Consider the following 20,449-nt stretch of genomic DNA (forward strand, 5'->3'; position numbering starts at 1 on the left):
TCTCAGCAGTTTGGGCCACAGCAATGGCAGCAAGGTCAGCGACCACAGTGGCCTATTGCATGGCGCTGGCAGCCGACGCAACCACAGCGCATTGCTATTGGCCAATGCCGATCATTTGCCGCTGCAGCTGACGACCGCCAATGTGGATGGAGCGTTCGAAATTGACATTCAACTGCTGACAAATGGCTACGACGGCACAACGGTGAGTCAAGTACTTAGGCTAAGCCACAGATTTGCAATCAGTATTGATGGCCCCCAGCAATTGAGATTCGCCCTTGTTGGCCTGTGGCCCTTTTGATCGCAACAATTTATGAGCTTTAACTTTCATTGCATGCACTCATATTTGCTCCAACATTGTATGCGCCTTACGTGCGCTTTATGGTGCGTATGCGTAATAAATACGCGTTTAACGCCACACGCGTCTAATGAGCTGCTGACGAGAGCAAAAATCTTGTAATAAACGCTGCAAGTTTGTCAGCAAAATTAGTCGCAGCTTATGGCTGCTGCTAATTAAAGTAGCAACTGAATTTAAAGCGCCAGTAATAGCTGCGCTTAGTAATTAAGAAATATGAAATGAAATGTACGCTTCAGTTGAGTAAACTTTTGCACAGATTTGTTGTTTTTGTTACATATCTTATTTCATAACTCACCTGTCTGTCTGCAGCTAAATGGAAATGAATGCGGGACTCATTAGCAGAGCACGCACATGGCTAACTTTTCCAACAAACAGTTGAGAGCTGAGATGACACACACACATACGTGGCGCACATATATTGATGCTTAATCCACTTTTGAAAAGGGTGCATGTTGCAAACTGTTGGGGGCGAGGCGTGGCCAAACTTTATCCTTCACTTGACAAACCTAAAATCTACGTGCGCCGAAAAAAATACGTAGATGGTGATAGACACCGTCAGATCTATAACCAGACAGACAGCCAGCCAGCAGTTTGGTACGATAAAGTTTGCAGCTGTTCGCACGTTTAACTTTCAATCGAATGTAAATAATGAGTGGCACGTAACTTTGCGTGCAACGCTTAGAGAACGTTGCATTACACACATACACAGTGAAATAGATAGAGCGTGTGTGCGAAAGAGAGCGAGAGAGTGCATGACATATATTATATGTCGCCTGTGCCATTTCCACATAAATAGATTTGCAGCTAATTTGCAAACAGTTCTAATGAGCTATGGAAATTGCGAATTGAAATGAGTTTAACATTGGGGCTTATGCCTTGTAACTCAATTGGGTCAATTTCTGTAGCAACTTTAGTAGTTTGCATTAAAATCGATTGAATGTCACTGACAAGAGCAGCTAAGCTAATGCACATGGCACCCATTGACATTGCCAGATTTGTAAAGAGCGCAATCTAAACAGTCGCCGCTCCCTCGTTTTGAGTGCATTTCGCATAATACGTAGCGTATACGCCGCGTTGTATAAGCTAATTGAATTATTAATCCACACGAACAGCGACTGTTGTTGATGTTGTTGTTGCCTAGGGTCAAGTACACACACACACACACACAGGCACAATACACAATTCTTTCGTATGTGTAGCTGTTATGTTTGGATTTAATTTGGTATTTTCTATTACCCGGAAGCGATGCAAACAACGACTTGTGCGCCATCTTTGCCAAACATAATAGTAATAATAATAATAGTAAAATATTAATAGCATTAAGTGCTGCTGCTGCTGCTGCTGCAGCATCGCACTGATTGCTCCAAATATTCCGCTTTCATTTATGCCCCAGCCGCCAGCCATTGTTCCAAACAATGCAAACACAAATACAAAAACAAGCAGCAATACAAATACATGTACAGCTGTGTGTGTTTACACACATGTAGTGAAGCTAATGTTGAACTTATTTGGAATTGCATTAAAGCTGTGTATTGTGTATTGATTACAAGTCAAAGAGCTTCAAGCCTTAATTGCTGAGTGCCGCTTGGCAATTAAATTCGTTAAAGAGTTTAATGTGCTTTTTGTTTTGCAAACAAACTTGAAGCGCTACTGCAGTTGATGGCAACTCTAAGCTGTGCAATTGAATTTAATTAGCCGGAATAAATTACCAACGTTTGCTAAATGACATGCATGTGTGTGTGTGTATGTGACATTGTGTGTGCCATTATCACGACTAGAGCCGCCGCATAAATGGGCGACACGCTTCGGAGTAATGCGCCCTTTAGCTGCCTGACCATAAATTGGGACACAAATATAAACCACAATAAGGGAATGCAAACAAGCAAACACACACACACAGGCACATTCGTATAATCACAAAAGCAAACACATGCAGCTGAGTGTGTGGAGTGGAGTGAAGTGTGTCTAGCATTTAGTCAGCGTATCTGATGATTTTGCACCTCAATAATGCCCATTGTGCTTAGCCACAGCCATAGCCACAGCCGCAATGTGTTTACATCTCACTCTCACTCTCTCTTTCTGTCTGTCTGTCTGTCTGTCTGTGTGTGTGTGTACGGCAGGTAATTTCTTATTTTTATGTTGTCTGCATTTCAGTTTTCACTGATAGGTCGCTCGCTCATGAGGCTGGGGGTCAAAGATTTTCAATGCGCAGTCGAAGGGTTTCAATAAACCCAAAAGGCTCACATTTTTTATTGACCATAAAATGTAAGTCCTGTATGCTGGCTTTTGCTTTTTGTTGTTGCTTTGTTGTTTGTAACTTTCATTACGTTTTTTTTATGATCATGTATGTTGTACGATTTATTGCCGATTGCTCTATTGCATATTGCGGATCAGCAGCAGCGTGTGGCAGCCATAAGGCCATAGGTTGAGCATGTAATTGCCACAGGACTGAGCGCCTCGCACATATTGCACAAAACTAAGACTCAATTTGATGCTAATCAAAGAGACTCTACGGGTTAGTTGAGCTGTCAGCACACCTGAGCCCGCTTCATACGAATCAAATTCATGCAAACACAGCGAAAGTGTCAACAGAGTCCTCGCGCCTGGCTGTAGCTAAAGCAGCGTTTGTTATACGCTTTGCAAGTTTTCCACTCGAATTCGTTTGCATAGCAAGTGAGAAACCAACAAAATTGGAAAAGCTGCAAGCTGCGCAATTGCAATTGCAGTCGACGCTGAAATACACTTGTATATAAAGTTATTAATAAATAATGCCTTAAAGTTTATTTTGGGTAAAGTTAAAGCATAAATGTGGACTTATGCTTGTGTATGTAACTACGTATAAAAGTTGTGGGCGGACAGCTTGTTATGTTCCTTATCAAAAATGATTTAATTTTTATTTTGATTAGTTGTGGGCAGCCTTGATAAGCTCACTCCAAATAGACTAAAAATAAAACAGCTCAACTGTGTTGTATAAAAAAATACAAAGCTTTAGGGCCTGCGGCTATATTTACAATTAAAATTAAATAAATAACAAGTTTTAATTGATTAAATAAGAAAAAAAGCGATATATATGTAGATTTTGTTTGTTATATTTTCATTATTAATTAATCTTCACTCATATGCAACTACAACATTTAATTAAAAGCATATGTCGTTTGTTGATGACTATATATTTCAGCTTTAAGTGTCGCTTTTAACAGTAACTAAACTTTAGCCTTGCCTCTAAGAACCTTTTTGAAATGTCAAAGTGTATGGGCGTTAACGAATTGCGAAATACGGCATAAAATCGATGGCATCCAATTGAAGTGTGAAGCAGTTTGCAGTAAACTGCTGCAGAGGCAGAAAACCATCAACGTGCAAAGGAGGCAAGGACTACTGCTGCTACTGCAACAGACAGTTTGCAGTTTGCAATCAGCAGCTTAAGTCAACTCTCTCAGATCTGTAGTTCACTTTGAGCTGGCAAACAACGTTGATTGCTTGCTACTGCCTTCAGCTAATTATTGTGCTGCTGATATCACAGAAGTGCAGGCAAACAGACAAATGACGCAGGTGACGCATTGGCAATAGTAATCTGAACAAGGCGACGTCGTCAAATGCATGCAAATAGTCTCAGTCTACGCATTTAGTGCTCTGGCAATTAAGCAAGTAACAGCGCAGCTGACAAGCTGACAAATGCAGCTACAAGGCTCGGTGCATCAAATTATACAACTTTAGTAATATCAAAGCAAATTATTATTGGTAGTAGCTGGCAGTCAATATCCATTAATGGCAATTCGGTTTAGACGGATTTTGATTGCGCTGGAAACTGGGTCAGCTGATAGCTGGCAGCTGTCAGCCGCCTCACATGTTTGGCTCTCTGCTGACTGCACACAAGGCACTCAGGCATGGCGAAAATTTTAATAAGTTTTGCAAGCATTACCCTTGACGACAGCCACGTCGCCTGGTTGCCCCTTTTTAATTATTAAGCTGATGCAAAATTTGATATATGTGTTGGATGAAGAAGTAACGCAAGCAGCTTGGCCAAGTTGTGTGACCCTTGCCGTGTTGTCTGGCTGGCATCAAATATTACCAACATGCTGAAAATCTAATTAATGCTTCAATAATTGAAAATGTTCACACGTGTCGTAAGCTTAACCAATTGTTAGTGTTGCTTGCTGTCGTCGATCTGTGTCGACAGCTCATTTGCATTTCGGAACATGTTTGTTAAGTCTTGCGATAATTTCATAGCTGCTTTGCTCGATTTGGCATATGCTGCATACTTTCGGGCGTGCTTAAGTGTGCACGTGTGTCGCAGCAGCTTCTTCGTCCTCGTCTTCATCTTCATCTGCGTCTATTTGCGTAATTACAACTACAGCATTGTGTCTATATTTGCGGGAATGCGTCTTGAAGCTCACTGTTGACATGGCTTTCAGCTGCGTTTAATTATGCCAAAAGCCAACAATGAGCACAAACAAGACATATAGCGCACATATAGACAGGCAGTCAACTAAGCAGACAGACAGACCGTACGACAGTCAGACAGCCAAACAAACATATGCGCATACAACTTGTTACATGACAATCATAGACAAATGCAAACAATGGGAGGTGCGCCCCCCAACCCAACCCAACACTTGGCTAACTGCAAGGAGTCAGCCAGTTGGCAACTGGCAGCAGGCTTTGCCAACTTTATGCAATTGTTAACGGGTACACAAGCAATGACAGCTCCAACAATAGCAGCCGAGCACACTTTGACAATTGTTATTACATTTTACATCTGCTGCAAATGAGTGCGCCAGACAAACACTCAAGGCGTTTACTCAAATATTTGCTCCTTATGGAAATTCTATGTGTGTGTGTGTGTGTGTCAAGGCTGCTGTAAAAATGGGCTTAAATTCATTTTCAATTTATTGTTGTTTGGCAAGTTTTCAATTTCATTTCAATGTTGTAAATTTAATTTGTGCTTTTGTCAGCTGATTGTTATCCGCTTAAGACAAGTTCAAACGTAAGCTTTTTATAGGCTTAAATGGTATATCAATTGAATAATAGAATATACGTAAAACTAATTGCAAGTAAAACTAATAATTTAATAAACAAATACGTTTCGTAAATTTAAGCTACTGAGCTGAGTTTAAAGCAATGGCAACAAATATTTGTCTAGCGCATAAATCAAAAATGTTAGCACTGTTATTATCGCAGCTGTGAGTTTAGCCAAGTTCAACTAGGCCAACCCAGCCAGCCAGCCAGCCAGCACTTACTGTTGCCGAATTTCCTGACTAGGCAACATAAACACACAATATATATCTATATGTATGCATAAAGAAACGCAGGCTTCTATTTATTGTGCTGGTTGGGGGGCTTTGTTTATTAAGCGAATTTAAATTTATGCTAATCCTGTGTGTGCTCGAGCGGCTAAAGTTAAAATTATCTGTATATGCTTTAGGGACACCGAAACTGCATTAGTAAGTTGCATTGCATTTGAACTTTCAAGCTGGCAGATTAATGTTGCCTATAAACTTTTATTCGCTGATTTCTGCAAAGCTCGCGCGCAGTCAGCCAAGTGCATGAAATTCTTTGGCGCTGTGATAAGCGCAGCCAATGAAAATTTAGTGAGCAGCAGCCAAAGCGCATGAAATGACGACTCAATGCAGTCAATTTAATAACCAAGCTTAGCTGCAGCGCAATCAAACGGAGTGAAATGAAAATGAAAATCAAACAAGCAGCCCTTAAATTATTTAAGCTTAAGTGCAGGCAAAATATAGCTAAGCCTTTTAGAAGAACTTTTATCTTTTTGCAACTATACAAAAGCATAAAAATCTTTGCATCTCATGCTTAGGCATTGCTGATAAGCTGAAGTAGCAGCAGCTCAAGTGGCGGATGTGCTCGAACGGCACTTTAAAACGAGCAACATAAACACACAGAGCTCGAGCCAGAGTCCTGAGTCCTTTTGAGCTGACAAATAAAACAAGCAGTCTCAGCCACGTCGGGCTGTTGTTGTTGGCGCATTTGCTCATTATGCGTGAGCTGTGTGCTTGTAAATCTCACTATTTCCGGCCGGCGGCCATATTTACACTTTTACACACTTACACCTACAAGTGTGTCACACACACAAACAAAGAATATGACATACAGGCAGACAGACAGACTAAGGATGAAGGCGTTGTGCCTTGGGCAACAGTTATGTGCTTTTGTTGAATGTTGTTTTGTAAAATGTTTTTATGCCTTGGCTTTTGCGCATTATTATTGTTGTCTACTTTGTTGTTCGTTCGTTCGTTCCTTGCTCGCTTGGTCGCCGCTGGCTGCCAATTTGTGCTTGTGTGTGTGTGTATTCGACGTTTAATCAACGCATTGTACCATTTAAGTTTACAATCCATGCCATTTAACTAACACACTCGAAGCCAAGTCGGTCAGTTGCTGCTCTCTGCTTGTTGCACGTATCCCCAAGCGAGCTTTGGCATTTTTTTTGTATTACTGCGCAATCTGTTGGATTCAATTTCATTGCTGGTATGGCCATTAACATTATGAGTAGCTTAGTAGAACGATTAAAATTGCGATAGCCTTCAAGTAGTTGAAGATAAAAGCAATCAGTGCAAATGGGCACCATTGAGCTCATTTTGATTTAATTATAATTATTTCTAAAAGCGCTGAGCTCATAGCCACAACAACTGTTAGTTGCCCAATCGATTGATGCGAGTGTTATGGCAACTTTAACAATTACACATTTGTTTAATTAATTTTTTCCAGGAACTATCAGCGTAAATTGCTGTCAGGCGAATACAGTAAAAGCTCGAATACTGTGTATCAATTTGATATTAAATAATAAATAATTAAAACTGAACAGTACATTTGTGTAACTTAACTCTTAATTATAATTTAATATCGCATTATTTGTTTGAAATACTTTATTGAATTTGCTATATTAATTTATAATTCACAAGCGTTCACTGTAGTTGCATTGCCATGCTGTAAATGGCCCATAAATGCAAAATTAAATTATATTTTATCGCCGGCAACGCAACAAAATCTCGCTTCAACTTGACACAATCCGATTTGATTACGTATACGCAATATTGCACATACTTGAACACGCACATTCAGTTTATGTAATTTTTATAATCTCGAGTATCTTTTATTATTCGGCGTGTTTGCTTCAAGCAACTCAACGAGCTGTTGTTATGACCCCGCATAATTAATTTAATAGCATATCAAATATAAAATGTAATCCTTTGACTAACAAGCAATATCAATCTATTTGCCAGGCCATCAATGGCATTTGCTTTGACTTTTGAAGAAGTTATGCCAAGCCCGTTATAGACTGTAGGGCATGCTTAGCATTAATTATTTATTTATGCAGGCACGAAATTTCTCAAATATTTGTACAAATAAATTTAAAATTCAATCTAATTGCACGGCTTGCAGCTACGAAAGTTTATAAACAACATTACGTATGCGTAATATGTTTGTTGCCGTTTGCTTTGCGGCCTTTTGTATATGAATTGCCTTTATTAAATTAAAGTTGCGCATTTCGCGCAATTAGCAACTTTTAAGCGGCTTAAAAAATGCCACAACCAAAACCAGCGCCAACAACAACAACAACAACTGAACTCAATTTGATGAAATGGAAACTGTGCTGCGCAGTTGCAGCCAAAACGCGCCGAGTAAAGTTAAATATACTTTTTTAATGTATACAATTAATTAATTGTATGTGCAGATGGCTCTTTTATTATCGTTTTGGTTGCACTGACATATAAATATTACACATACGCAGCGTGAGTAAAACATAACGTAATATACAAGCTTGACATGCGCTTTAATAATCTTTTGTTTTTAATTCAATTTGAGTATAATTTGCGTTGCAAACAAAAAGCAACTATGTAAAAGAATTTAATATAAAGACAACGGAGCACACTCGGCTGTGCGTTTGGCTGTCTGTGTGTTCTTTAATTGAATTTCTCGCTTTTGCAGACAATGCACATGATGTGTGTGCCTGTGTGTGTGTGTGTGTGAGTCTGTTTTTTCTGCAAGCGACTATCAATTAATAAATTCATTTGCATGCTGCTGATGCCCATGAGGAGGCAACATCCAATTGCGGTTTTCAATCGAGTTAAAGTCATTGGTGCATAGTTTCGGTTTTGCTGGCCAGCGGCGGAGGCAGGCAAACCACTAAAATGCCAACATGCCAGCATAAACAGAACCAGAATGCCAAGCACACACACACGTACACAGGCATACACAAGTGAAAGAGAGATGTGAGCTGCTTTGACACGCTGGCTGGGAAAACCGCAAGGAAAATTCAGAGAAAGAGGCTGCAAAAGCACGAGAGCTCCAAAGCCTGTATAAATTAATTTTATTTCGGAAATGGGCACTAAACATTTTAAAGTCATTCAGCTAAGCAACAAAGGCGGCAGCTGCAGCAGCAGCAGCAGCAGTGTGTTGTCGATTTTAATTATGAATAATGTGGCTTCAGTTTGCCACTGTCTGGCTCTGGGTCTGGGGGCTAAGGCTAAAGTGCTTTGCTCTAAGGCAACCGCATACGCCAAGTGATTGATAGTTTCCATGTGAGCCCAGTCAACCGCAGCAGGCAACGTTTATATCTCTGTGTGTGAGCACCCAAAACTTGACTTCAACTTCGACTACGGCCATGACTGCGAGTACGAGTAGTTTAATTAGTGTAAAATGTTGCTATTGCCGCCGCCGCTGCCAGCAGCTTGTGCGTCACATGCACATTTTATATATTTAATTAGTACAGCCAAAGGACGTCTATGCCTTTGATGTTAATTAAAAGTTAACCGACGCCGACGCAGCATACTTGAAGCTTATGTTTTCGTTGTGGCTGCGCTATAATGAGCGTGGCATGTGTTGCTCATAAGCATCGCGAGCAGACATAGTTGCGCTAATGCGTGTTTGTTGTGGCTTCGATTGAGAGAGACATTTAAAAATTTTGCTCATTTTGTGTTTGTTTATTAACTCATTGCAGCTGACATCGTACTATAACGAGACGAGCTGGACAAATGCTTCTGAAATGGATACAATAGTGGGTGAGGAACCGGAACAGCTCTCGCTTGTGTCAATTGTAGTTGTTGGTAAAGTAAATGTCGTTGAATGTGTCCTAACAAGCCAAACCGACACGCACACACACACACACAGACACACATACAACACAAATATTTGCTGTTCAATTAGAGCACCCAACTGCATGTGGCTTATACAAACACTTATGCATTCGTATTCGCACACACCTTTCATTGATACGTTTCGCACATAAGTATGCTATGTTTATTATTGTTCGCATTTCTTGTCCACTTGAAACGAACACACACATCACTAATCGCTGGCCTCGCTTCGCCGCAGGCATCTTTTTATCGGTGCTGATATTCCTCTCCGTAGCCGGCAACATACTCGTCTGCCTGGCCATCTACACGGAGCGCAGCCTGCGACGCATTGGGAATCTGTTTCTGGCCTCATTAGCGATTGCCGATCTCTTTGTGGCATCTCTGGTAATGACATTTGCGGGCGTCAACGATTTGCTGGGTAAGTACTGATTCGACGCAAAATGTGAAAATAAGTGTATGCATGTAATCGAAATTTGCAATTGAAATTTTTTGTGCCACACCACAATAAGTGTATGTAAAATGCTGCTGCTGGCAATGCCGCAAACAAATGACACGACACAACACGATACAAAAAACAGCGCACCCATGCAAATGAAAGCAAGCGGGTTGGGTTGGGTTGCCAGCTCGTATGAGCCCATTTGACATGCCTGGCAGGGCTTAAAGCGTGAGCTTTAGTGCGGCTTTATATACAATACCTTTTAAAGTGACAGCTGCACACTGTCGCGTCGCCTGAGTGGCCGCAAAGCACATTGAACGCCAGCTGCAGTTGCCATAAGGCTTGCACTATATTGCTGAAGGAATCTAACTGAAGCAGGCAAACGACAGAGCGAGCGCCAATGGCAAAGCCATTGGGAGTGGCTTTACGAATTTCCATTCTGTGTCAACTGAAAAGCCAAAGTTGCGCGGCTTTTTAGCTAAAATGCAATGTGCGCAGTATTTGTCTTCATTGCTTCATTGATTGCAGCCCGCCAGCACAGCAATACATCCAGCACAGCTGTGGCTGCCACCAGCAGCCGTTGACATTGACAAACTTGCAAGCTCAAGTTTTGCCAACTCGTCAGGCAGTCAGCAGCAGCCAGCATTAGGCTGGATTTAAGTGCTGCATATGTATTTGATTAATTTTATAAAATACAAAACGCTGGCTGGCTGCAAATTAAAGCGCCTTAGCAGCCAGTACTCGGTAAATAACTGTTAAATTAGGCATATTCACTGCGCAAAGGAACGACAAGGACTTTGGCTTATGCTGACAACATATATTTGGGGGCTAAGAGTGAAAAGCATGCAGCTGACATCAATGCCTGCGTGCTCAGCAGTGAGTTCTGCTGGCAAAACATAAACAAGCTCTTAGGCAGCGAAATCAGCAAAAAGCGTAGTGAAGCGTTACCTCAGTAACAAAACAGCCAAGATACCTGCACACACACATACACACGCATACATGTGTGTGTGTGTGTGCCGTGTTTGCGTGAAAATAATAAACGACTTTGCCACTTGAAGCGGCTACAGAGCAGAGCCAGCGCTGCTGCTTTTGCTTTTGAAGTATTTTTGCTGCGCTTGCTATAAATATCAGATTATATATGTGTGGCGCTATTAGGCGGCAGCTTAAAATCTATATAACTATATAAGCTGGTTCATTTTACGCGCCAGCAAATTTGCTCATCATATTAGCAAAGTGTATTAAAAATGCGGCTTGATTTAGTTGCTGAGTGTGAAAAAGTAAATAAAAATACGCAGCCGCTCCTCGAGTAGCAGCTGAGAGACGCCTTAGAGCAAATATATACACATACACATGCTTGTGTGTGTGTGTGTTTGGGCAAATTATTTTTGACGAAGTGTCGGGGCCAAGCTGAGTGTGCCGAGCTATGAGTGAAACAACATTTGGCACGCTCGAAGGCAAGCAAATCGGCAAATAAACGCACAAACTTCAGTTTACGTTTTGCTATATTTGCATCACTGCCAAAAAACAACAAACAGCGTAGCAAATAAAGCAGCTGAGAGCTGAGAGCAGCAGCTGCGACAGCTCACAAAATATACAGAGCAACAACAATAACAACCCACACATGAGAGCATATTGGGCTATAAGCTATACATATTATTTATACATTTCGCTACAGCAAATATGAAAGCCACGTGAATTCCTGCAGCCTGAGGCAAGACACTAGCTTATGATGTACGCACTGTACCTAGCAACAAAACATGAATGTCAAAGCAAATAACTGAACAAGAAATACGTAATAGATAAAAACGATTTGGACATGAAAGTCATGGCGACAGTAATGAAAGCACAAATGATTGTAAACTTTTTATATAATAATAAACTCTTTTCAATTGCATTAAATGTTATATAAATTTTATTGCAAACAATTTATAGTGCGCCATAATAAACTTTCTGTTGACTCATTGAATTGCTGTGAGGTGCTGCTGTAAATTTGAATCCGACTCCTTAGAGTCGTTTATGGCTGCTGACGCAATCAGTTAAGCACTCATACAGCAATCGATGACTTGCAGAGCAGATTAATATTGTGAGTCGAAACCTTTTTGCTGACATGCCAATGCCAATGCCACATCCTGTGCGCTAAAGAGCTGTATCCTGCGTGGCTCTGACACGCATAAAAACCAAAAATAGGCTTGATATATGCGCATCATCAAATATGAAACGTCAAATGAGCTTTACCCGCAAGAGTTATTAATTTTATCATTGCCCACAACATTTCATAAGGGATTTCCGCCGAGCTGTGATTTCTTTCGCATTCGACGGCGACGGACATCCGCTTGACCTTTGTCCTTTTGCCAATAATTGCAACGCATTTGTATAAAAAGCTGTCATACAAAGGCAGCGGCAATGGCAATGCAAATCGAATGTAAACAGCACAGCCACTGGCAGCAGCAGCATATAGGAAACGGAAATTAATTTGTAAAATAATTTCAACTCAATTTGTGTCATGCATAAGTTAAAACACATGCGCCATATGCTCGACCTACTAGTAGCTGTTGCTTTTACACTTTTGACTTATGTTTGCCATGTTGTTGCTGCAGCTGTTAACTTAACGCTGTTGTCGGTGAGAAAATTAAGAATTTCTCTCATTCTGACCGTTGTCGGCCACATCATGGCAATTTCCGGACAGACAGACAGAGACAGAGACATATGCCATGTGCATATATGAGAGCTGGCAATTATACAGTCAGCCAGTCAGTCAGGCTGCCAGCCTGCCAGCCTGCGTTGCAGTCCGGGCACGTAAGTCAAGTCAGTCGGGAAGCAACTACTAGTTCAATCATTTCATCAGTCAATCAATTATTCAACCCGTTTCATGCTCTATTTTACAGGTTATTGGATCTTCGGTGCAGAGTTTTGTGATACTTGGGTGGCCTTTGATGTCATGTGCTCGACAGCATCTATTTTGAATCTGTGCGCCATCTCCATGGACCGTTACATACACATTAAGGATCCGCTCAGGTGAGTGTGTGATAATACTAGTCAGCTGCATATTGCTGCTGTCACATGCATAAACTATGCAATACTTCAATAGCTGCCAGGCCTTGCGTTGTCATCAACAAATTAAATGTGCAGCGTCTGTTGAGTGTGGACCCAGTCTCTTGTTTTTATGACACAAAGCGTGGCTCTTTTTTATGCGACATTGATGGGACAAATGATAGCACGATTTAATATCGATTTATTAGAAACAGCATTAGCGCTAAGAGCAACGTTCTTTGCATATCACTCATACGCCGCATTGTCAGCCACATCACGTTTCACATTGGCAACTCCTCGTGCCTGTTGGTTGTTTATTAAACGTTGCACATAATTGTTTCATTAGTAACTTATACGGCCTTAAAGCAGTTAAAGCATGACTTGGCCTATGGCTTGTTGCTTCTTGCCTATGAATATTGCAAGTCATACCATTTATATAGCGACTAATGTCGTCTAACTGATTGGCCTGACAGCATGACAGTCTCATTAGCAAAGAAAAATTATGCCTGCCTGCCTGCTTGCCTCTCTCTCTCTTTAATTAATGTTATTTCTTAAAAGCGCCTAAAGTTCAACCGATGTCTTTATTCAGTTGCTCGTTTGCGGCTCTCTGTCTGTTTGGCAAACACAATCAAATTTTGCACAGTCAGTTGGCTGCCACAACTGAAATTGTGAAGCAGGTAGCCGAATGCAGGAGTAGAGTAGCGTTGTTTGTTTGCTTTGTGGTCAGCAGTCGGAATCGGAATGCTTTGAAAACAGTTTTATCAACATTTTGCTTGTTGGTCGCACAACAATTGGGCGAGTTAATTAAACTTTTTCTAACAAGTCAAAAGAAAATTTATGATGTCAGCGCAATATAAAGCTGAACACTTGTTCAAAAGAAACCGCAAAGATATGAAATGGAAAAATTGTACAAGATTTTTAAAATTTAAAATGAGTACAATTTACAATTTATATTAATTATAGAGCTATTAATATTTAATTAATACTGCAGTCTTTGATTTATACGACAATCAACATTAAATTTAGCAATTTCATTGAGTTAGCAGCACAACTGAAACGAATGTAGCGTAGCTCGCTTTAATAACTTGGCTTAGTGCAGTGGGCTGGGCGTTGTGGGTTGGGCGCCTACCAGAGCGCGTCAATAGCTGAAAACGAGACGAGGCAGCCGCCCCACTGTTACCAGAGCAGCATAATAAATCCTTTGATGCTATTTTCAGCAAAAGCCAAAAGTAGAAAAATATTTTCTATCCACCACAACTAACGCTTTGCTGAGCGCTCTCTCGCTTTCATGCGCTCACTCTGTCGCGCTCTTTTGATACACTTTGACAAATATTATGCAAAAAGGCAGCAGCGTAACTGTAGCTTGTAACAGTTTGCCTTTGACAGCTGCATTTAGCTAGTGAAAGTGTATTAAACAGTTGACTATGGCCAAGCTAACTGCGCGCTTGTTTATCTATCTATAGTTAGCGCTCGCTTTGGCCGCTGGCAAAGCTGATACGTTTTATAAAAAAGTGTAGCACGACAGTTGTATTGAAGTGCCACTCACCTTTGTATGTGTGTGTGAGCATGTTAAGACTTGTGGTTCTATTAAATCGCATTGCTCGCTTTATTGACGCGAACCACAGCTGACTTGGCTATTAACTACAAATTTAGTTGGCAAAAATATGATGAGCAGAGCTGCGCTTTGAACTTTTGCGGACGTCTGGCAGCTTAACAGTCTGATAAGAAATTTTCTATATGTAAAGGATAAGCTGCCGTTCAATTTAAATGCAAAGAAATTGAATTTAGCCACTGTAGACTTACGAGCTCGCGTCAGATCCATTACTCAGTCCCGCGTGTATTTGCTACGTGCACTTCAAAAGTCAAGTGAACGACTCACATCCTTAGGCTGCGCCACGTGCAAAGCCCATAGAACTCACACCTGTCTATCTGTAGCTGTATCTGTAGCTGTAGCTGTAGCTGGGCCTGTCTAGAGTTATTAGTGCTTGCGCGGCAGCTGGCAGCCCCAGACTGGCAGCGCTTGCGCTGCTCTTTATGCAAATCTGATTTATTTGCATGTCAAAGTGGAGTCAGCAACGTCGCTGCCCGGCTGTGTCAAAGTTCACGCACTGCGACAGCGACAGCGACAGCAACGGCAACGTCTCATTAGGATGCCAAGAAATGTTTGCGTATTTTTCTAACGTCTTAAAATAATTGCAGGCGTTTAATTTAATTGCGCCGCGCTGAGATTTACGCAGCGTCGGCGAAAATTGCTGCGAAAAACAATTTAAATAAGAAATGTGTGCAAATCCAATTAGAAGCGGCAAAACTTAAAACGATGACAGCATTAAAGCAACAGCAACCGCAGCAACAGCAACAACTATGATTTGCAGCCAAAGCCCAGCGGCGGTTTGTCAGCCACACACAACTGTCAACAGCAGGCGCATATGTATTTGCGGGAATGCATGCGCTCGCATCATGCATAAAATTCACTTTAAACTGCAATAAAAAGTGTGGCAAACTTTTATGGCGACCGGAGACAGCGAGTGTCTCCAACAGCTCAGAATGCGCGGGGGGAGGGCTTGGATGGCAGCAGTGGAAAAAACACTTATGCGACACAAGTCAATGTGAATGACGCTCCAGAGAATGTTTGTAATTGTGTTTTGTCATTCGCAATGAAGATGCTCTAACTGCTGAAATTGCAAAATAAATAATTATTGCAAAAGCAGCTTGACATGCTTTTAAATATGTAGTTGCTAAATTTTCGCAGGCAGTGTATACAGCTGTGTATATAAAAAATAAATAAATGCTTGAAAGCTGTCAGTTTAATCTTCGCTAAAAGTTTTGCTCTCAGTTCAATAATAAATATGAAAGTTAAGCATTAAGTTGAGTAATTTAAAAAATAAATATTTAATGGCTGCAATGGCGAGTCTATAAGGACAACATGTTTAACTTCATATATTCTTTTTAATGTTCTATTTCCGAATGATTTCCATAAGAAGTGCTTGGCAGATTTACACTCTTGCTTAAGTGTTGTTTTCTTTTTATTATATTTTTCTCAAGTTGATCAACAAATTCAATTTTTGCTTGCTTATGAACTTTTCTGCAGAGTCTCATATTGTCGCTTGCGTCCAGCATTTTGCATTTTTCTGTAGTTTGCTTTTGTTTTAGGTTTTGAGGCCCTGGGTTAAGCCCCTCGCTGTCAGCTGCCAGCAGCACTTGAAAGCAACAAGAGCCGTCCTGCGTGTGCAACATTTTGACGCAAAGCAAAACGCACATAAAAGCTCATAAAATTTCACATGCCAACAGCTAAAGCTGCCAACTATGCAGATGTCCTTTTTACACACAAAAGGCGCTGTGCGTGCCTGCGTGTAATTTCTTAAGTGCGTTCGGCTGCCATGTGTGGCAAGTGGCAAGGCAAGCGCATTGCTAGAGGCATTTACCGCAAGCGGCAGCAGCAGCAGCGGCGGCGGCAGTAAATGCAAATGGCCAAAGCCAAAGTTGTCACGCACACACACACACACACACGCATAGACACTTGGCGCACACTGACACGTTTGCAATTAGCTCTTTGTGAACAGATTGGTTGCTCTATCGATGGATTGGCCACATGTGGCGCCACTTGGCAAACTGAAGCGAAGTGCCTTTGAGCTCTCAGAGCGTGAGACAAATAGAGACAGAGAGAGACCGAAGCGTGGTTAAGAACACTCTGGACTAGGTGTTGACGAAATATGTGAATCGTTGCGGGCGGTTGCTCAAATGGAAATCAATTTTCGAGCCACACGTAAACTCAATTTGTTTGCGAATACAATTACATAAACTTCCTTGCTCTTACTCAAGTTTTTTTTTTTTTTTGTCGTGTTGGCTGTTGTTCAATTTTTGTCCTTGCCAACTGAATTTGTACATTTTTCGGCTGCACATTGGTTGACTGAGTGCGTCTTTGTATTGAAATTGAATTATTCTGTTTGATTTCCTGCTCGTGCCTGCCACAGCCAGCGGCAACATTTACACAAGCCAAAATGCTGTGGCATATGGCAGAGCACACAGACGCACACACACACACACACGCACAGTGGCTTTTGTAGGCAGACTGAATGCCAACAGCCTTAGGTTTCAGTCCTGCTCATTTCCGCTGCTGCTAAAGCAAATTGTGCGTCCGCTGACTGAAAATTGAAGTGCCTACGAAATATTGCGTATACGCATGTTTATATTGAAGTATCGCGTGGATTTGCATGTGTAACCAGCGTGGCGGCATTGCGGCACTGTGGCCTTGGGGGTGTGGGAATGCCTAATGTGCATTGGTTTTGTGCTGCGGTTCGACTGCGGCTTAGATCGATTTGTTGCAACCCGGCGAGGTTAATTAATGCAGGCGGCCAGTTGTAGGCCCTGTGAACACCTAGGCCAATTGGCTGCATTTGCCTATACACGCCCAACACTTGTCGCACCCGCCCTAATAATCAAGCTCTGCCCTGCTCGTACATCGTTTGTGTTTCTCTCTCGACATCCTGCGGCTGCCTGCAGCATGCAAAGCCGCAATCACAACGTGGCCTATATATGTATTTGGCTGTTGTCGTTGTGTGTGCTGTGCTGTGCGCTTTGCTGGCGGCAACCGCAAGAGACAACAGCCACTTCCTTTGCTGCCAAATTGTTGTAAACTCAGCTGTGCTGTCTCCTTTACTACTCGTTCCAGATATGGCCGCTGGGTAACACGTCGCGTTGCTGTCATCACCATCGCTGCCATTTGGCTGCTGGCCGCATTCGTTTCGTTTGTGCCCATCTCGCTGGGCATACACCGGCCCGACCAGCCGCTGATTTTCGAGGATAATGGCAAGAAGTATCCAACATGCGCACTGGACTTGACGCCCACCTACGCCGTCGTCTCAAGCTGCATCAGCTTCTACTTTCCCTGCGTTGTCATGATTGGCATTTACTGTCGGTGAGTATCAAGCTCAGAGCTTTAATTGCTAATAGTCCTTAACTACGCAGCACTTAGTTGGCTAAGCACTGCCAAAGCTGCTGCATAAAACATGAAATGCATGCCAAGTGCGAGTTCAGTTACAAACAAAATTATAGCCAAAGTGAGAGAGAGAGAGAAACTGAAACTCAGAAATGCAAAAACTTTTGCAAACTTTAAATGCAATTCATTTTATTTTTTTTGACTAAAACCTGGCTAACATAAAATAGCAAAATTTTAATGTTGAATAATAAAGCAAGCAACAGAGTAAGGCCAAAAGAAGGCAAGGAACTGGCTGAGCGCCAACGCTGGCGCTGACTGGGGGGCAACAAATAGTAAGGCAAACAAATAAGCGCACGCATTAGTGTCCAGTAATCCCATAGCAGAGCAGCGAGCAGTGAGCTGTGAGCTGTGAGTGGGTGTGCATGTGTGTGTGTGTGTGAAAGGGCTAGACAAATGCCCAAGGACGCAGGGCAACAGGATGCCAACATCATCAACAAAAGCAAGGGCAGCTGAACAACGATATGGCCGCTCATCAGCTTTATAGCCAGCGGCCAGTGGCACGTTGCCATTTTAGCTTAACGAGATTTGCGGCCAATGGGTAAACGGCGCAGCAAATGGACACAAGCTGCTTTTGCACGCCCATGTAGGCGCCGAGCCCCAATGTAGGCAGCCACTCGTCGTAGTCGAGAGTGAGAGTGTCTGGTTGCTGCCATTGAAATGTTCTATCAAATTACGGTTAAATTACAGAATAAATAGACTTTTATCGTCATAATTTGTGCCCACACACACACATAAAAGCTGACGGACATATGTTCTTGTGTGGCTGCCTTGTCAGATATTAAGCATACGCACTGTGTGCGCCCCAGGGGCTATTGCCTGTCTTAATTGGCATGTCAAATCGAGTAAATAATTATCGTATCATGTAACAAAAGGAGTTCCAACTAAATTTTCGCAATCATTTCATTCACACACAGACTCTACTGCTATGCCCAGAAGCACGTCAAATCAATTAAGGCAGTGACTCGGCCCGGCGAAGTGGCCGAGAAGCAACGCTACAAGAGCATACGTCGGCCCAATAAGCAGCCAAAGAAGTTTAAGGTGCGCAATCCGCATCACAACTCGCCCTACCATGTGTCCGATCACAAGGCCGCCGTCACCGTGGGCGTCATCATGGGCGTCTTCCTCATATGCTGGGTGCCCTTCTTTTGCGTAAACATCACTGCGGCCTTTTGCAAGACTTGCATTGGCGGCCAGACCTTCAAGATACTCACCTGGCTGGGCTACTCGAACTCCGCCTTCAATCCGATTATCTACTCGATTTTCAACAAGGAGTTTCGCGATGCCTTCAAGCGCATTCTGACCATGCGCAATCCCTGGTGCTGTGCCCAGGACGTGGGCAATATACATCCGCGCAACAGCGATCGCTTCATTACAGACTATGCCGCCAAGAATGTGGTGGTCATGAACTCGGGCCGCTCCAGCGCCGAACTGGAGCAGGTGTCTGCGATTTGACCAAAACGTTGCTGCAACCCTGGCAGTTGGCCCTTGTGCGGCAGCTGCTGTCCCAGCAGCGGACTGCATGTGGATGATGATGACGACGGCGCATTGACTACCAGATATGTTCCATGAGATTCGGTTGCGGCGGCCACCACCACCATAGTGGAGACGCTGGAGGCCGCCCAAATGGAGACGGAACTGGTCTGAAGCACTAATTGGGTTCCTACACGCAAATGCGCAATGCGAAGCAATCCCAAGCAAATCTCAATCCCCATCTCTAGCAAAAATGGAAACCTGTAAGTATTATCAGCAATCCAACTAAGTAACTAACTAACTAGCTAACTGGCTTACAAGCTAGTTGTAACTGTCTGTGTGAGCATGTGCGTATACTTAATCTTAGTCGCTAAGTCAACTGTAATACTCACTTATTACTACTTACTTACCAACAAGTCGTGATTAGGTCTAAGATCCCACCCCCCAAGCAACACCCACAAACACCCACTAAAGAGCTTCTAAATAGTTTAACTGTTGAAATCTAATTTAAATCAAGCCACAACTACCCAGGCAGCTACAATCACTTACCAAATAAACCACACAACAAGCTTATATGATATGTACAACAACAACAACAAACATAACAACAAAAAGTTGCGCGTAGCTTATCCAATTTGTTGACCTCTCAACAAAGCGCAGCAGTTGTATTTATTGTAGCGACGCTGAAGCATGCACATATGTCATATATCTCAATTGGACAGCACACACAAACAGACACACACACACACACACACAGACGCACACTTGCTGACTGAAAAAAACGTAGCATACAAAGCAGCGCTCGCACATTTTACACTTACGCGAGTGATATAAAAATGACTCCCACAATAGCAAACAAAGCTTTTCATTTGAATTATTGATGCGAATTTATGGCCATTGAGCGATGTGTTGCAACGACATGCCACATACAACCGCCAGCCAACAACTGCACTCATAAATCATTCAAAATTATTACAATTTATTGCTTATAAAATGTTTAAGCCAACACAGCACAGCTGGGTATTTAGTTATCGCAGCTTAAGCGGCAAACCAATTTAAATTTATACGCA

The 20,449-nt window shown here is 42.2% G+C and overlaps 1 protein-coding gene across 1 annotated transcript; it reads left to right on the plus strand.

The window, feature by feature from the left end:
* The first annotated feature begins 110 nt into the window (after positions 1 to 110).
* On the plus strand, positions 111 to 19,361 carry LOC108602457 (dopamine receptor 1). The gene is made up of 6 exons (XM_017990579.1): positions 111 to 202; positions 9,312 to 9,417; positions 9,686 to 9,865; positions 12,769 to 12,898; positions 17,583 to 17,828; positions 18,824 to 19,361. The coding sequence occupies exons 2-6, from the start codon at positions 9,357 to 9,359 to the stop codon at positions 19,359 to 19,361; spliced, it is 1,155 nt and encodes a 384-aa protein (XP_017846068.1). The 5' UTR covers positions 111 to 202; positions 9,312 to 9,356.
* Positions 19,362 to 20,449: the final 1,088 nt, after the last annotated feature.

The sequence above is a fragment of the Drosophila busckii genome, chromosome 3R (assembly GCF_011750605.1).
Source record: "Drosophila busckii strain San Diego stock center, stock number 13000-0081.31 chromosome 3R, ASM1175060v1, whole genome shotgun sequence".
In the NCBI taxonomy this organism is placed as follows: Eukaryota; Metazoa; Arthropoda; class Insecta; order Diptera; family Drosophilidae; genus Drosophila; species Drosophila busckii.